The sequence below is a fragment of the Gossypium hirsutum genome, chromosome D10 (assembly GCF_007990345.1).
Source record: "Gossypium hirsutum isolate 1008001.06 chromosome D10, Gossypium_hirsutum_v2.1, whole genome shotgun sequence".
Classification (NCBI taxonomy): Eukaryota; Viridiplantae; Streptophyta; class Magnoliopsida; order Malvales; family Malvaceae; genus Gossypium; species Gossypium hirsutum.
Window position 1 is genome coordinate 16137063 of NC_053446.1, and position 19678 is coordinate 16156740.

General features: G+C 33.2%; 2 protein-coding genes across 3 annotated transcripts; one reads left to right on the forward strand and one right to left on the reverse strand.

Annotated features, from left to right (window-relative positions):
• Nucleotides 1–9805: 9805 nt before the first annotated feature.
• LOC107915360 (uncharacterized) lies at nucleotides 9806–11415 on the forward strand. The gene is made up of 3 exons (XM_016844523.2): nucleotides 9806–10722; nucleotides 10836–10961; nucleotides 11235–11415. Exons 1-3 carry the CDS (start codon nucleotides 9806–9808, stop codon nucleotides 11413–11415), a joined length of 1224 nt encoding a protein of 407 aa, XP_016700012.2.
• A 487-nt stretch (nucleotides 11416–11902) lies between these two features.
• Nucleotides 11903–15901, reverse strand: LOC107914465 (UDP-glucuronate:xylan alpha-glucuronosyltransferase 1). Of its 2 annotated transcripts, none has more exons than XM_016843384.2 (5): nucleotides 15765–15901; nucleotides 15492–15633; nucleotides 13876–14082; nucleotides 13165–13793; nucleotides 11903–13077 (listed from the first exon to the last, which is right to left on the reverse strand). In XM_016843384.2, exons 2-5 carry the CDS (start codon nucleotides 15554–15556, stop codon nucleotides 12047–12049), a joined length of 1932 nt encoding a protein of 643 aa, XP_016698873.2. In that variant the 5' UTR covers nucleotides 15557–15633; nucleotides 15765–15901; the 3' UTR covers nucleotides 11903–12046. The 2 variants fall into 2 exon arrangements, with proteins under 2 accessions (XP_016698873.2, XP_016698876.2); XM_016843387.2 differs by having other exon boundaries at nucleotides 15492–15563; nucleotides 15765–15847.
• Nucleotides 15902–19678: the final 3777 nt, after the last annotated feature.

Here is a 19678-nt window from a genome sequence, read left to right on the forward strand (position 1 = left end):
CTCTATGGCACTAGACAAAAGATGAAACCTCTTCTTGAGTTATTCAGGCAAACTTTTTCAATGCTTAGTTGCAATCCACTTTTGGTGTTTCTTCACTAACTCATGATCTAGAAGAAGTTTCTCCTTGTGGATCAAGTGTAGCTTGCTGGTTATTATTCAAAAGAAAATGCACCCAATCAAGTGAGCATGTCATTCCAACATCTTTTCCAAAGCCAAATTCCAGAGTAAAGAATGCCATGACGATTAACACTACATCCTTGGAAGAACATGTGGCATCTTTAACAAAGACAATGGAGAGTCTCACTACAAGCCTTAAACAAAAAGATGACCAAATGACCTTTATGATGAAAAGGATTATTGATCTTATTGGAAGAAGTCAATCAATGAAGAGGTTCAACATGAGAATCTATTAGAGGAGCTTGGTGAATAATTTTAATAGCGGTATTTGGTTCCAACTATGTAACAGATTGGGTTATGTTACAAGGGTGCGTAGATCCAAGTCTCATAATCACTTTAAGACTTCAACACAAGTTATAAGATATCAGTGCAACTTTAGATTCTAGACTCTAGTGCATCCCATCACATATCTAGTGAACCACACAACTTGTAAATTTACAAGGGTATTAAAGAAACTACTATAGGTGGTGGTAAAAAATTCCAATTATGCGCACTGGTTTAACTCAGATACATGCATCTCAAGCTTTCTAACATTTTTTGTGCTCCTAGCATGTCACACAATTTAATTTCAGTTTCCAAATTTTGGAAAGATAACCTAATATTTGTTGAATTATTCCCTTTTTATTTTTTTTATAAAAGACCTACAAAAATAGAAACCATTGGTACATGGATAAAATAAAGATGGTCTCTACAAGTGGCCAAGTTTTCCTTTTCTAAATTCTCCAAAAGGTCATTTAGCTTTTACGAACACTTATATTGTTACGTAGCATTGTTGACTGGGTCACTCACATGCAAGAGCACCCAAATTTCTTTTAAATAACTTCGCACTACCTTACTTGTGAGAAAAATTTACCTTTATAATTCATGCTCATCAAATAAAACCCATTAACAACCTTTTCAGTAACTTACTTTATCAAATACAAAACCTCTTCAAACATTATTTAGTGATTCATGGGGTCTCTCCTAGTTTTGTTGTTGGTAAAAAAAATTATATCACTATTTTTGTTAACTACTACACCAAGTACATTTGGATATATGCTTTGACAAACAAAAGTGAAGTTAAAAAGTTGTTCAAGAAATTTCATATTTAATAAAAATGTCAAAATCCTCTTTTTATATAGACTTAAACAAGTTCCTCGTACTTGGTACCATGAACTTAAGACTCACCTACTATATCTGAGATTTGTAACATCTGAATTTGATGCTTCACTATTCATACTTCATGGGTTTATGTGTATTTATGTCTTTGTGGGTAATATTATAATCATAATCAACCACACCTTAGTTGTTAATTAGGTTATTTCTTTCCTTGTTGTTTATTTTTCTATAATAGATCTTGTCACTTTAAACTACTTTTTAGGTGTTGAAGTGCTACGAAATGTAGATAGTATTATTCTGTCACAATCTAATTATATAAGTGACATACCATGTAAAAGAAAATATGAATGACTACAATGGTGCTAAAACTCCAACGAGTGCCACTAAAATATTCCAAACCAACAACGGTTCTCCATTAACTGATGTGACTAAATAAAGAAAAGTTATTGGGAAACTGCAATATTTATCCTTAACTTGTTTAGTCATTTGTTTTTCTGTAAACAAATTGTCTCAATTCATGCAATCCTCCTCTGAGATTCACTGGAAATCAAAGCACTATTAAGTTTGGTTTACAATCAAAGTGAAGTAATGATTTTAGTTTCTGTATGTATTTTGATGCGGGTTGGGCTGAGGATGTCGATGATCAAGCCTCCACTTCTACTTATCTTTTTTTATCAAAATTTTATAAAATTATCTTAAAATAATAATAATAGCTCGATCCACTACAAAAGCTGAATATCACGTTGCTAGTAATGCCCTTGCTAAAATGACATGGCTAAAGAATCTTTTACTTGAAATGTATATTTTGTTCACAGAACTCCAACTATCATCTACTGTAATAATGTTAACCTCACATATTTTTGTGAAAATTGTATATTCCATAGTCAAATAAAACATATTGCGTGCATCTTCATTACATGTGAAAGCAAATGCAGAAAAAGTAAGTTCAAGTTGTTCACATCCATGTCGTGGATCAACTAGCAAATACTTTCACTAAAGCTATTCGAAAACCAACTTTTGACCGTCATTTGTTCAAGCTAGGCATTGTTGCACATTACCTATCTTGTGGGGAGCGTATTGGCACAAGTGTTTTATTGTTAGTAATTTTGTAATTTATATTGAGAATGGACCCTTCATGCAATAATGAACCGTGAACACAAGCCTGCGAGCTCACCAAGACTGTGAGCTCACCAATAGTGCGAGCTCACCAAACTTGTGATGACACTAAAGCTGTGAGCTCTGTTTGGCGAGCCCATGCTTGCGAGCTCTTTACTTTGCAAGTTACCAACTTTCCAACTTGCACTAAAACATTAATGATTTTTTATTAGACATTTTGGTTGATGATTAGACTAAAATCAGCCAATGAAGAAGCAAGTTTTTTAAAGGTTAAGCCAGGTTGTAATTATTTTATCATTATTTTTATCTTATTTAAGCTCATTTGTTCTTGCAAACCATTTATCAATTTTTTCTTCATTAATGAAACAATTGATCATAAGCTAATCTTCCTCCATTTTTTTGTTTTTCTTTTGCTTCTATTCCAATCCTTTCTTCATAAAAAATCCAACAATTGGTATCTAGAGCCACTTATCTTTGAGGGTCTATTTTCATAAGAATGTTTTCAGCAAACTTTACACCATTCTTCTATTTTCACAGGAGAAACTACCATGTTTGGGTAATAAAAATGAAAATTTATCTTCAAACATTTGATCTATAGAAGGTTGTAAATGCTTAAATAGAACCACCAGTGTTGAAACCAAATCCTACACTGGCTCAAATGAAACAACACAGTGAAGAATATGCCAAAAAAAATAATGCGATATCCTGCCTACAAAATAATGTTTCAGTCGTGATCTTTACAAGAATAATGGCCTGTGATACTCCCAAACAAGCTTGGGATAAGCTCAAAGAGGAGTTATAAGGTTCATAGAAGACAAGGCAACAACATGTGATAAATCTCAAACGAGATTGTGAAAACCTCAAGATGAAGGAAGATGAGATTGTGAAGCAATATTCAGATCAAATCATGACAGTGGTGAACTAGATAAGACTGCTAAAAGATCAGTTCGTGGATAGTCGAGTAGTTGAGAAGGTGATTACCATACTTTCTCAGCGATACGAATCAAAGATATCTTTATTTCAAGACTCAAGGGATCTATCAACCATCTCACTTTCAGAATTAATCAATGTTTTGTATGCTATAGAACAAAGAAGGGCACGTCGAAGGAGCTTTTCAAGCCAGAAATAGAGAAACTATGAGCTTCTCAAGTCATAAAGAAAAAAAGAGTTGATCAGATAAGAAAGATAACTCAAAGAAAGACAGTGGAAAGAAAAAAATCCATTGTGCTCACATTGCAAGAAGTTGGGTTATCCTAAGAAATTCTGTTAGTTTAGGCCTAATGCCCAATGCAAAAACTATAAGTAGCTTGAGCATGAAAAAAGGGTATGTAAGAATAAGGGGCACGTACAACAACAAAATACTTAGGCACAAACTGTAGAAGGAAGCTAAGAAGAACTAATGTTCGCGGCCTCATGCGAAGCACAGTTTGCAGAATCCTGCGAACCTCCCTGTAAAGTCTAATTCGCGACACCATGCGAACCCTCTAAAAAAGTAAGAAAAAACTGGTTGTTTGACAGTGGTTGTACAAGTCATATGACTATAGATGCGAGCATATTCAAAAGCATTGACAAAAGGTTCTACTCCAAGGTGAAAGTTAGAAATGGCCAATACATTGAAATAGTAGAATGAGATATTTTGGTTAAAACTCCATCAAGTACTAAACTTGTCACAAATGTTCTTTTAGTTCCTGGCATAGATCAAAATCTGCTGAGTGTAAGTCAGTTGCTTGAGAAAAAATGTCCAGTGATATTTAAAGACAACAAATGCCTAATATTTGATCCAAGTGGATGCGAGCTCATTTAAACAAAAATAGTCGATAGAAGCTTTGATGTCAACTGAAACTTAGCAACTTCAGTAGCATATACCAACTCACTAGATGAAACCAAGTTATAGCATAGAAGACCAACTCACTAGATGAAACCAAGTTATGGCATAGAAGAATGGGACATGTTGACTACAAATCCTTAAGTCAAATGTCTAAGAATAAACTGGTTGAAAATTTATCAAATATGACCGATCATGAAGATGTATACGAGGTGTGCCAGTTTAAAAAACAAGCAAGGTCTTTATTTCCTACGAACACAGCATGGCAAGCCACTGGAAAATTAAACTTAGTACATACTGACATTTGCGGATCCATGAAAACAAGCTCGCTAAATGTAGTAAGTACTTTGTATTATTTATTGGTGACAGTACAATGTTCTATTGGGTGTACTTCATGAAGAATAAGTCTGAGGTGACTGGAATCTTTTTCAAATTCAAAGTCATGGTTGAGACCCAAAGTGACTGCAAGCTAAAAATGGTAAGATCAGACAATGGGGTAGAATACACCTCAGAGAAGTTTGAAAAATTTTGTGAAGAGTCTGGTGTTCATCATCAATTGAACAATGTGTACACTTCACAGTAGAATAGTGTAAGTGAAAGAAAAAATAGAATTGTAATGAACATGGCCAGTTGCTTGCTATTTGAAAGTAAACTACCAAATTATTTTTGGGCAGAGGTAGTAAACACTGTTGTTTACTTGCTAAATAAACTACCTACTAAAGTTGTTGAAAGGAAGACACCATTTGAGGCCTGGTATGGTTTTAAACCTTTTGTTTCACACTTAAGAGTATTTGGTTGCACTTGTTTTGTTCATATTCTAGAAGAGAAAAGAAGCAAGTTAGACAGTAGATCGCAGCTAGAGATATTTTTTGGATATTCTAGAGCTAAAGAAGGATATAGAATCTATAATCCTTTCACCAATAAACTGATCATAAGCAAATATGTGAAGTTTGATGAAAGAAGAATCTGGAATTGGACTGTAACAGAGGAAGAGATGTGTGAATAGAGGGGTCCAAAACTTGATGTGCAAGCCACTAAAGACCAAACTGAAAATGATCCACTAAATGAACAACCAGTGCGAGGAACCAGGTCCATCACTAAAATCTATCAAAGGTGTAATCTGGCAAAACTAGAACCAGCCACTTTTGAAGAAGCTGAATGACGAACAGTTATGAAAGATGAAATCACCATGATCAACAAAAATGAAATATGGGAGCTTGTAAATAGACCAGATCGCAATAAATTAATTAGAGTTAAATGGATGTTTAGAACTAAGATGAATCTTAATGGATCAATCAACAAATATAAATCGAGGTTGGTTGCGCAAGGGTTTTGCAAACAATATGAAGTGGACTTCACTGAAACATTTGCCCCTGTTGCGAGGTTAGGCAACATAAGACTACTAATAACTTTTACAGCTCAAAAGGGTTGGATAATACTTCAAATGGATGTAAAGTCAGCCTTCTTAAATGGCTTTTTAAAGGAAAAATTTATGTCAAGCAACCTTAAGGATTTGTAGTACTTGAGTGCGAGACCAATGTCTACAAACTACACAAAGCACTGTATAGTTTAAAGCAAGCACCAAAAGTATGGTATGAAAAAATTTACAGTCATCTAATAGAGATGGGTTTTGAAAGAAGTATTAGCGAGTCGCTTTATATGTGAAGAAAACTGGTAATGAAATACTCTTCATTATTTCATTATATGTTGATGATTTACTTATGATTGGCGACAAAAATGAACTAGTGATTGTATTCAAAGACCAAATGCAAGAAAAGTTTGAAATGTCAGACTTAGGTGAAATGACATATTTTCTCGGTCTAGAGGTAAATCAAGCTCATGATGTAATCTTCATAAACCAGAAGGGGTTCGCGATAAAATTTCTGCGAAGATATAGCATGGAAAATTGTAAACTTGGGAGCACCCCTATTTCTCAAGGTGAGAAGCTCACCAACAATGAAGATGTTGAAAAGGTTGATGAAACAAGCTACAGGTGGGATGTCTGCTTTACTTGACAACATCTAGACCTAAAATAATGTTTGTTGTAAGTCTGTTGTCCAAACACATACATTGTTGTAATATGAACCACTACAGGGCATCAAAAAGGGTTCTGCGATACATAAAAGGAACTCTAAACCATATAGTGAAGTTTGTAAAGACTGAAAAGATCAAACTACTTGGGTATTTAGAAAGTGATTGGGTTGGATCTACTGAATGAAGAGCACCTCGGGTTATTTCTTTACTCTAGGATTAAGCGTCTTTTGTTGGAGCTCGAAGAAGCAAGAAACAGTGGCGCAGTCAACTGTTGAAGCTGAGTATCTTACAGCCGCAGTAGCTGTGAATCAAGCTATTTGGCTAAGGAAATTGCTGAATGATTTAAATTTAAAGCAAAAAGCAATAGAAATTAAGTGTGATAATTAATATGCTATTGAAATTGCAAAAAATCCAGTGTTTCATGGAAAAACAAAACACTTCAAAATCAAGTATCATCAATTTGTGAGAGAAATGGAACAAGCCAAGGAAGTAACATTGGTTCATTGTAGTTCGTAAGATCAGTTGACTGATATTCTAACAAAACCTCTTGGGAAGATGAGGTTTGAAAAGTTGTGTTATGATATTGGGGGTCAAAACATGGAGGTCAATGAGGACTATTGTGAAGTGACCCTCCATGCAATAATGAGCCCTGAACACAAGTCTGTGAGCTCACCAAATCTGCTAGTTCACCAAGACTGCAAGCTTACCAATAATGCGAGCTCACCAAACTTGGGATGACATTAAAGCTACGAGCTCTGTCTGGCGAGCCCATGCCTATGAATTCCTCACTCTACAAGTTGCCAACTTGCACTGAAACAGTAATGATTTTTTATTAGACGTTTTGGTTGTTGATTAGATTAAAATCAGCTAATGAGGACGCAAGTTATTTAAATATTAAGCCAAGTTGTAATTATTTTTTTATTATTAGCTTATTTAAGCTCATTTGTTCTTGAAAACAATATATCAGTTTTTACTTCATAAATGAAACAGTTGATCACAAGCTAATTTTTCTCCATTTTTCTAATTTTCTTTTGCTTCTATTTCAATCCTTTCTTCAGAAAAAAATCCAACAATTTATTATTCTTTTATTTTTAGGGTTGTTTCGAATCTTTTAGGATGGGTTTAAAGTTTTAAAAACTCTCCTTCATTTGTTGGGCTATTTAGATTCTCTTAGGATAATTTATAAGTTTAGATAATTCTCTTTCTTCAAAGGAGTTCTTTAGAGAAATTGATTTCATTCACTTGTATTTAAAAGTTGCCCCGGCTTCAATGAAAGGCATCTCAGTAATTCATAATTTTTTGTGTTTCTTTAATAAGTCGATCATTGAGACTGATTGTAGTAGTATTTTGGAGTGGGTTCAAAGTCCAGCAAAGGCCCTTTACATTTATCGAAATGTTATTAATTCTTTTCCAGCTCCTCTAGCGGGTAGATGGTTCTCAATCAATTTTCGAGAACTACAAATGAGGTGAAGGTTGGAATTAACAGAATTTGCAGCTTATTATCTCATCTGTAGTGCTTTGGTAGTGCTCTTGTGATGTTTGTTGCAGCCTAGCTTTTTTCTTTTTCCTTTTCTATTTCGATTGATTGAGTCTTGTGGTGTACCTAGATGTACTTGTATATGAGTTTCATTTACGATAACATATGAAGCACCGACACGGGGAAAACCCCTCGTATCAATGTCGTAATGGTATCTGACACAGACACGCCGTCGACACGGCTGAATACGTACTAGACACACTTTGACGCGTGTCAAAAAAGGGACATTGCTGGACTTTTTTTTGGCTTGAATCAGAAACAAAAAAAAACCATATAAAAGGAGAACTTTAGTAAACAGATAAAAAGAACTTTAGCATTTAATTGTGATAATTTATGAGACTTTTAACATACTTGTCTTCTTTGGAATCCGCTTATATGAAGATGATGATGATGATGATGTGGAGATTTTGTAGATGAAGGTTTTGCAGAGAAGAAAGAGTGAAAGACAGAGACAAAGGTAAAGGCAGTAAATGAGGAGGAAAAAAAAGGGGTAAATGAGGAAAAAAAGAAGGGGAATATGAGTGTCTACGTAAGAAAGAAAAAAATGTAGTTAATGTATCTAGTTATAATGAGGTAAGAAAGTCTAAAAAAATTTATAGTAGTATAAAAATAGTGAAATAAGTATAATAAAAATATGTTTGACTCATTATAATAAGAATATATATAATATTTGTCTAGTTAATGTATTTATTAGATTAAAAATATTTTTTTAAAAATTAATTTTAATTATAAATTAATAAACATATGTGTGACCCAAATTCTTGTCAAATAAAATAAGACATTGTTTGCAATTCAAGTTAAACATAATATATTTTCTTTCTAGAAGATTTAGTATTTATTAGTATAATATATTTTACATTTATTAGCATAATTTATTTGACCTATGAATTTAATCTATAAATATGTGAGACCCATTATAATAAGAATATATATATGTAATATTTGTCTAGTTAATGTACTTATTAGATTAAAAATATTTTTTTAAATTAATTTTAATTATAAATTAATAAATATGTGTTACCCAAATTCTTATTAAATAAAATAAGAGATTACTTGCAAGTCAAGTTAAACAAAATATATTTTCTTTCTAGAAGATTTAGTATCTATTAATATAATATATTTTGTATTTATTAGTATAATTTATTTGACCTACGAATTTAGTCTATAAATAGACACTTTTACAACATTAGAAAATACATCCATTAAACGATTAGAACTCAACCATTTTTGGAGAATTTTGTATTTATGTTTTGAGGGTTCTTTGTTTTTGGGTTTCGGGGTTTAGTTTTTATCTCAATTTCTTCCGCTATTTTTACTTGTTCGTTGTTTAATCGGGTCGACCCCCAACATTAATTATGACATCTCGAAGTGGTAGTGGAAGTGTTGACTCATCAGATAATGTTACTAATGCTAGTGTGTCTCAAGATGATATTAGTAACACTCATTTTTGGATATATGTTACTAAATTACCAAAAACTGTTGAAAGAGGTGGGAATGTTAGTTTTGTGTGTAATTTTTGCAATGCTACATTTAAGGGGTCATACTCTGGGGTTAAAGCACATTTATTGAAACTAAGTGGGCAAGGAATTTGAGTGTGTCCTAAAGTAACACTACGACATCTTGCTGAAATGCAAAAAATAGTTGAAGATGTAAAACTCAAGTCGCAACAAAAAATAGTCTCATTGCTACCTAGTTCTTAAACATTAGTATATTCCTTTGGGCCAAACACACCCTTACTTCAATGGCATAGTTTAGATTCTAAAAGAAGAAAAGGTCCTTTAGAACAATCGTTCAACCTAGCTGCTCGAGAGAATTTAGATAGTGAAATTGCTCGAATGTTTTATTCTGGTGGGTTGCCTTTTCATCTTACTAGGAACCCTCATTATGTGAATGCATTCACCTTAGCTAGTAAGAATTTGATTCCGGGTTACATACCTCTAAGGTATAATCCTTTAAGGACTACACTGTTGTAAAAAGAAACATCAAACATAGAGAGGTTGTTACAACCTATAAAGGGAATGTGGAGGGAAAAAGGTATTAGTCTTATATGTGATGGATGGACGGATGCACAAAGACAACCGTTGATTAACTTTATGGTTGTTTCTGAAGGTGGAGTCGTTTTCTTGAAAGCCGTCAATTATGAAAAGGAATACAAGGATAAGTTTTACGTGACAACTTTAATTAAAGATGCCATAAGTGAGGTTGGGGCACAAAATGTTGTTCAAGTAATAACCGACAATGCACCAATTTGTAAAGACGTGGGATCATTAGTAGAGACACAACATCCTCATATCTTTTGGACACCTTGTGTGGTACATACTCTTAATCTTGCTCTTAAAAATATATGTGCTGCAAAAAATATCGAAAAGAATGAGGTTACATATGATGTTTTGTGTTGGATAAATAATGTTGGTGATGATGCTATCTTTATAAGAAACTTCATAATGAATCACTCTATGAGGTTGGCAATATTTAATTCTTTTGTGCCTTTGAAACTACTTACTGTTGTGGATACTTTATTTGCTTCTACGATTGTGATGTTAAAAAGATTCAAGCTCATTAAACGGGGTCTCCAAAATATGGTAATTGGTGATGAATGGTCTACTTATAGAGAAGATGACATTTCCAAAGCCTATTTGGTAAAGGAAAAAATTTTGGATGACCTTTGGTGTGATAAGGTTGATTATATCCTTACTTTTACGGAACCTATAAATGATATGCTTCGAATTATGGACACGGATAAACCTACTCTTCACTTGGTTTATGAGATGTGGGATGAAATGATCGAAAAAGTGAATACAAGCATTTATAAGCATGAAGGGAAGAAAGGAGATAAGAGATCAACCTTTTACGAAGTCGTATATGATATTCTTATTGATCGGTGGACTAAGAGTAGTACACCACTTCATTGTATGGCTCATTCTTTAAATCCAAGGTAAACTTAGATAACATATATTCCATTTATGCTTGTTTTTATTCTTTTATACTTGTTTTATTTATTATCAATTAAAAAATTAAATTTATTTGTTTACATTGGTACTATTGTAGTGATTGGCTTAATGAGGTTCCAAATCACCTTCCTCCACTTAAAGATGTAGAAATCTCAGAGGAAAGGAATAAATGCTTAAGAAGATATTTTCCTTCTACCGAAGAAAGGAATATGGTTTTCCAAGAGTTTGCGATATTTTCGGGAGCACTAGATATTTTTGATTCACTACAAGATAGATGACTTTTGGATCCCAAGTCTTGGTGGTTAGTTCATGGGGCTTCAATACCTTTGCTCCAAAACTTAGCTTTGAAACTTCTTGGACAACCTTCTTCATCATCTTGTTGTAAGAGGAATTGGAGTACATATTCATTTATCCATTCCATGAGGAGAAATAAGATTAATCCTCAATGTACCGAAGATTTAGTATTTGTGCATACTAATCTTCGATTACTTTCAAGAAAAACTCTTCATTATAAAGGAGAGAACAAGATGTGGGATATTAGAGGTGATGTATTTGACTCATTTGAAGGAGTTGGAATTCTTGGAGTTGCTAGCTTATCTCTTGATGAACCGGATATGGAGATGGTAATTTTTGCCAATGAAGAAGAAGATATGGAAAATGCTAATGCTATGAATTGAACTAGAAAATTGCTCTCTTTTTGCTTCTTTTTGTACAAGCCTTCTTAAGGATATAGGTTGAATTTCAAATTTAAATTTGATATGACATGTTTTGTGTAATGAACTTGAAAAATGTATTACTATATTTTGTCATATTTTATGTAATGATAAGAGAACTTAATGGAAAAGAATTGATTATATATTAATGAAAAATATCAATATTTTCATTTACATTGAGTCTTTTTAACATAAAATATATATAAAAATGTTTTCGTGTCCTCATTTTTTTAAAAATTACCGTGTCGCCATGTCCGTATCGTGTTGTACCCGTATTGCGTGTCCGTGTCGATGCTTCATAGAAGATATCTGATTGGATTAGTGTTTTGTCCTGACGAGATGCTCGAGCTGTTGTGGGACGATTTGCTCGATTGTTGGACGCCAATTTGTCTTGCATATGGTGTCTCTCTTAGACATTAGTTTTACTCTAACGAAGATCTTAAGCTAGAACTGCATAAAATTAAATTACTCGTTATTGAGAAAATGCAAAAAAAAAAAAAAAACCTTTATCGTCCAGGTGTGAAACCCGTCTTAAAACAGTGTCATTTACATAAAAATGATGGCCAAAAAAAAACACCATGCTCATAAAACAAACTCATAAGCCCGAGAGTGAAGCAGTGTTGATTGCTGGCGGTGTTGGAACATAGAATTCATCATCAGTCCAGTTACTTTCACCCCAGTGTTTTAACATACTTCTCCATGAGCATACATTGTCTATACATTTCTTCCTTCGCCTGTCCTTAACTTTGATTCTCCAATGGCCGTCACTGAAATTCGCCTTCTCAGCCTCCCTTCTATCAACCTCTAACTGTGCCTTTTGCTTCGATCTCAACATGCAGAATTGGTGTAATTTCTCTGGCATTGCATCATGGACTTTCCACCACCTTTCATGTGCCACATCGCTAGCGAACTCTAGCATTATATCCACATTCCAGTTGCAGTCATAGTCCTTGTAGCACAGCCATGGTTTTATACCTAGGTAGTGAAGTACGTAAAGGATCGGCGGTTCCGCCCCAAAAAGGCGAGTTTTCTTTTGCTTAACTTCTTCTTCGTCCCCGATCCAGAAATGTTTTAGGAAGTTCATGTGCCGAGGAATCCGGTGCCACCATGTGAAGACCTCGTTTAGGTACCCTTGATCCCCACCATTGTATGACTCAAACACATCAATGTGATCCATCAAGAGCTGGAAGGTGCAATTTGAAGGCTCAATGACCATAACACCTGAGTTGAAAAGTGTGGCATTGTTTCCTGTTGCCGATATTTCAGGCATCCCGAATAAGAAATCAATGTTCCGAAGAATTAAGAGATCGGCATCGATGAATATGATTTTGTCATAATCCGTGAGCTGCCATAACCGGAACTTGCTGTAGTTCCATTCGTTGTAAGCATCTTTTTCGGCTTTTGGATTCCTGATCCTCTGAATCGTCCTGACTTTCCATCCCGCTGCCTCAAGTCCACTCCTATGATAAACACTGATAGTCTCGTCAACGAGTATCACGAGGTCTCGAGTCGAACCAGACATGCGGATGCTTTGAGCCGCAGCTATAGCCCCACATACATATACGTGAGCTGAATGCAGAATCGTTGCATATGCTTCTCGAGATGCATTCCCTGAATATGTTGGCTCTGCATTTATCTTATTGTGTTACTTTTCTCATTAAAATTAAGAAAATATGCAGTTTGGGGGCATTCATTAATTGGAAAAGAACTGACCTTTGATCCCAATTGGGAGTGCAAGTTCACAAGAACCAGTTGGAAGCTGAAGCTTTTCTCTCAACACATTCAAGTCTGGTTTGTATAACCCGACATTGTTTTTTCGTAAGACAAGTTCTTTACAAGGGAACATATTCGGTATCGGGAAGCATTTCGAAACAAAAAGAACATGCACGGGATAAAACCCCTTGGCCGAGGTTGCAAGATTAGCAGCTGCAAGCTGCAAATGCAAGCGAGCAACATCCCTAGACCAATTCCCTTCATTCCTACAAGGAAGCTTGACAGCAATCAGATCAAGACGTTTTCCGGGGACTTCGATCTTCGGTAGAGTGGGGCAAACCGGGACATCTTCTTCTTGCTCCTCATCGATCCATTCAGGATACAAAGACTCCCAAGTTATATTCATGTCAGCATTGGGCAGTTGAAGAACAATGTGGTTGGCATCAGGGATTAAGTGCTTCCAATTAGTGATCTCAGTAGTGTTGAAGTTCAAAAGTCCAATTCCCTGGTAATCATTCTTTTTATCCAGTTTCTCAATAACTTTCATTACATCATCCCAGTTGGTATCCACATGTGATACGTATCGAGAATCTGCTTCTCCCCATATCCACCTGTTCATGAAATGACTCCTGCATGCATGCATGGATGAAGCATCCATTTCATTATATACATTCTTATATGTATGTATGTAAGAGAGATCAACATATATACCGAGAAGTTGTGGCAGATAAATGGTCAGTGGAAGAGAGGTGAGAAGAGTAGAAAAGCTTTAAAAAAGAGGCAGAAACAATTAGAAGCAACGCAAGTTTGAGGAGAGGAGATTTGCAGCATGTGTGGCGGTCTTGGAGTGGGACATGGAATGGCTTCTCAACATCCTTCACTTTATTTTTGTTGATCTTTCTTTTATATATTGCCTCACTGCAATATTGATAAAATAAAATAAAATAAAGCCAAAAAAAACTAAGATCACATCATATTATTTTTGTAATTAATTGGAGAAAATGAACAAAAATCAAGGAAGCGTCATGTCAATAATGTAGGGTAAATTGAAATATTCTTTTGGAATTTCTTCAACTTTTAATTTTATCTTTCAAGCGTTTTAAACTATGTTTGCTGTTTCTCACCCAACCTAGTCAAACTCTTACTATTTAAAAATTATAGTTGAATTTAAATATTTTTCGAATTTATCCCCTGATTTTAAAATTTAGGTCTAATTGTTAACATGATTAATTCTTTTTCGTTAATCTTGTTGGTGTGACATTTTAAAATAAAATAAAATAAGGTTAATAAAATAATTTTAATGCTATTAATAATTAAACATGAATTTAAAAAGTAAAAAAATTAAATTCCTAAAAATAAAAATACAAACATTTTTTTTATGGATACCATTACCTACGAGCTGGAAAAACTCAAGGGAATGCAACAGTGGCTTAGAAGGAAAGAGCAGTTAGTTAAAAGGCAATGAAAGTGTTCAATTTCCATTTTTACTGCAATGGAAAGCAGTGTAGAGTTTGATCAAAATGAATTACATCTCTGACAACAAAAATTGTAATTAAATTAAAATCAATTAATAATTCTAAAATAGGAGATAATTAAAGTGGAAGATTTATATATAATCACTACACTTGCTGGTAAAGCAAACATCCAACTTCACGTATCATTATCTTGTAGAGGCTGAAGCAAACTCTCCCAAACCTCTACTACCACTCACGTTGATAATAAAAATTATGTTATTATTTTAGATTTTTACAACTTTTCTTTTTTATAAAAATAATTTTAGAATGGTTGACCCAAGATTTTGGTTTTCTTTATTTTTAATTCTTGAAAATATGCATAACCATATAGGAATTAATAGTAGGAATTGACCAGAAATGGATGATGGTCACATGTAGAAGAAGAGGAAGTAAGCCCCACTGTGGTTGGTGTGAATCATTAGATTCAGAAGTTGAGGGTTTTAGACCAATAAGATGCTGGTCTCAAGATAAGAATAATTGATATTTTATGATTTTTAACCTGTTCTATATATTGATGGTATATTTTAGTATATGAGCAGCAGTAAATATGATTGTATTTTTTGTTATCCCTGGCTGGATTTTACTGATTATATCAATAATAAAACAAACAGTAATTCCAAAAAAGTTGAGAATAGCAATTGACAAGCATGGATATTTAGAAAGAAATATTCAAATAAAAAATCCAACGTATTGCTGATCAGTCCAGTATAAGCTAAGAAAAAAGGGTTTTGGTAATTAATGATGTAAAAACTAAACAAGATCAATACTGAAACTGGGAATTGCAAGCAGAAAGTAAGAAAGAAGGGAACTCACATTGAGGCAGATAATCGATGTCGGGTCTCGAGCGAACCAGGTAAATTTGCCATGATTTCTCTCATCTTCTAACTAATCAAGGGCATGCATGCAAGTATTGCACAAAAAGGATGGCAGTCAGCACAGCACCTACTATATGCTTCTGATGAAACAAGAAATGAAATTGCAGAAAAAAAATGACTAACACAATCAAGTTCTTTTATTTTGTTTCAATAAATGCAAGAAGAAAGAGAGAGAGAGAGAGAGAGAGAGAGAGAGAGAGAGAGAGAGAACCTAGGATGTTGGGGAATGGAGGAAAAAGCAGGCCCTGAAACCCAAACAAACAAGGCAATGGAGGCAATATAGGCGAAGGGTAACGTCTTTCTCAATTTTTCTATTATTACTTCATCCTCCATAACTCTTTTTAATTTCAACTTTTTACCAGTTCCTTTTATAATGTTTATAAATCATATATTATTTACCAAATTGGTGGCGGGGCTCCACCTTAACTACTTACTACACCAATCCTCAGCTTCTTTACCCTATGACTCCTATTTCCTCTACAAATGATTCTCCATTGCTTTCCCTTTTTCTTTTCTTAATTTGTCCCTTCTCTCAATCATAAACTCTTAACATAAATAATAGATCAAATACGAAAATATCAAAATACATATGATCTCTCTTTCAACATTACAATGAATTTCTTTATTAATTTAAACATAATCTCTTTCTTTTTTCTAGTATATTATTTTATAAAATGTAAGTACGTAGGTACCATAGATTGTTTTCAATCAGAATTTATATAAATTGTAAATATCTTTTGTTTAGTGAACATTAACAACATTTTGCAATTTCATATACTACTAAATTAATTTTAGTAAATATCTGTTAAGCATTGTGCTGGTAAAGTGTTACATATTATTCAAAATAATAAAAATCCGAGATAACCCAATCCACCTATTCGCCACCATTAATATACAAAAGCCAGTGGTAGCATATGGAAAATCTCAAAGCGACAGTGCCACCAACTGAGATTAAAATGAAGACAATAACGATTTGATTAACAAAAGTAATGAGCATCGAAATGATTTGTGGCAAAGAATGCTCTGGGTTTTTTGAGAAGAAAATAATCCAAGAGAGTAGTTGACATATTAGGTTAATGAAAATAACTAGTTTGTTTGGAGTTAAAGATGATCAAATGTCCAAATCTTTCACTTTATAAAACAGATGAAAACTTGCCAATAAATCTGCTAAAATTTCATCTCCACACAAACAAACAGGAGTTCAAATCCAAACAGGGAAAATAGAGAAAGTTGCTCATTTAATTATCTACCTCACAAAGGCAACACCTTTTCATATTTTAGTTTCTGTTTTGTTTGATTAGTCGTTTTGGCTTTTTGCAAAAGTCATATGCATTATCGGAGAAAACGTCTAGGTTTAAAGGTCCTTTCAAACTTCAACTATTTCACCAAACATACCCCGATCAAGACCAAGTCAAAAGATTTATCGATTATTAGATGGTTAATTGAAACAAGGATTAATATATAATTTTAAGTGAAGCATCATAGCGTTGTCCCAACAATCCGCAAACCCTTTTTCTTTTAATATTCTTTGCATCTAAGGAATCACAAATAATGGACCGGACAAAATGCCAAAATCTTAAAACAAATGATACAAACATGGATTGAGTTGACACATAATATATTATGGATTTGTATTTTATTCATTCTACATGTATAAATGTGTCACGGAACTAACTAAAAAATTTATTAATGCAACTGCACCTATTAATTAATAGTATAGCTACAGTGAGTAAAGATTTCGTTCTCACAAAGACTAAAAGCGTTAGTAATTACTGTCTTTCTATTATTTAACCGAATAATTCAAGTGATTAATTAAAACTAATTAACTAAATTAATTAAAACTCCTATTATCGCATTAACTTGTGTTATGGATTCCCCTATTAGAGTAATCCGGTAGATTTATGTCATCCTATTTCTAGGATTGCATGCAACTCCACTCAATTACGCAATATCTACTCTTAAATAATGTCTATTCAACCACCAATTCAAGCACATCAAACATGGATCAATAATCTAGAAATATCAAACCAAGAATTAAGCACACATAATTGAGAATAAGAAACTAACAATTTATTGCGTAAAATATAAATCAAACAACAGAATTCGTCATAAGGTTCATCTCCCTAGGTATTTAGAAAATTATTTCATGCTTGAAAATAAAAACATCCAAGATACAATATAACCGAAAGAAATAAAGAAACTTGTGATAACTTCCTAAGAAATCAAATGGGAATCTTCAATCTTGACGGAAATCTACTTTAGAGTCTGCTTCAATGGTGTTTTTCGAGTTGTTTTATTGAATATTCTTTGACGGCTCTCTCCTATCTTCTTATTTTTGTCATGTATACGTCTAAGAATGTCCGAAAAACCTAAAAATCACAATTTTTTGCAGTCCAGTGTGCAATTCTGTGAAATTGACACAGCCTACCACACGCCCGTGTGGGTCACATGGCTGTGTGGTCTGGCCATATGGAATGGTTCAGCCCATGTGGCTATTGTAGCTTGCTCTGACGCTCCGGTTTTCACTCATTTTTCATTCCTTTTGCTTCCAAGTGCTCTATTAAGCATCAAAACATGAAATTAAAGGATTAGGAGCATAAAATTCACAATTAACATCAGATAATCACCCAAAAATTACATGTTAAGAATGAGGTTAAAACATGTTACTTTTAGCACTTATCAATTACACATCAACTTTAATTGGGGTTTAAATATACACATAAAAAACTTTTATTATGATTCAATTGTACACATTTAAGATTTATCTAGTACTGAAAAGGAGTTTATGGAGAGGAACCCTAGCAAAATGGCAAGGAATCCTTTCAATCACAGGCGAAATCTGGTCAAGCAAGACAATGAACCTCTTATTAACATCTCATTGAAAGCTCTTTAAATAAATACAAATAATTAAAATTTCTAACAAATAATTAATTTTATTAAGTAAAAACACCTCTGGTCTCTCTCCATTTTGATATCGAGTAAATTGAACCCTAACAAAAAAAAATTAGAACAAGTTAATCTCTGTCAATTTTGAAAGTAAGCAACTAATGACAATTAATGACATCATTAATATTTTTTGTCAATTCCACATAATTTTGGTTGGTATAATAATACATTTAGCCCTTGAAGTTTTCTATTCTATGTGTTGATAGAATGCATAAATGTTGTGGGCTAATTTTTTTAAAATAGGATCAAATTGACAGAATGTGTAAGCTGAGGGCTAAATTTATTATTAAACCAATAAAAATATGTAGAATTTATGAAAAGTATCAAAGATGTAATTATTTATCCTTAATTGCTCAATTCCAGAAATTAAATTACTCTATTTAAAAAAATTAATTAGCTGATTACCGAAATTAAAAGAGAGAATAGAAATTTTATTTTTTAAAACGGATGAAATTCATGATGAAATTCATATATACGATAACTAATGAGAAAATTATAATTTAAGTAGAAACATTTTTAAAAGAAAAAAACAATAAATACATAAATAAAAAATAGTTGAAGTTTTTAAATATATTATAAGAACAGGTGAAGCCCCCACAAAAGGCAGAACGTGGAGCAATGAAAAGTGCCAAGCCTACAGAAGGTGGGACTTCTTTATATGATGGAAGCCTTGCACCCATCGCTACGTATCTCCCTCTTACTCCATCCCATGCAATTTGTTTACCTTTCTTTTGTATTGTGGGAGTCAATACATAACGTATATGTATTTTGTATTTGAAGCTAAGTAATGTCAATGGAATGCGGTCCACTGGGTTAGCAACGCCAGCTAGCCTTTGGGTTTTTTCTTTATTGTTGTTTCCCCTTTTACAAAATATAAATAGATTAAAAAATGTATCTAAAATTTGTGATGCACAAAAAAAAAGGAGATGCTTTAATTAATGATCTTTACTGTATACATATATGATATGTAAATAAGATTTTGGTGGTAAATTATTATTCAAATTAAACAATATTTTAGTTTTGCTCTTATATAAAAATAATAGACTTTTAGTCCCTTTTCAACTTAATAAAAAATTAAATATTGTTGAGTTTGGTACCACGAGTTATTAGATACCAACTCAGTTGGGTAATAATAAAAATATCATTACTTTACAAAATAAATTATATTATTTAAATTTA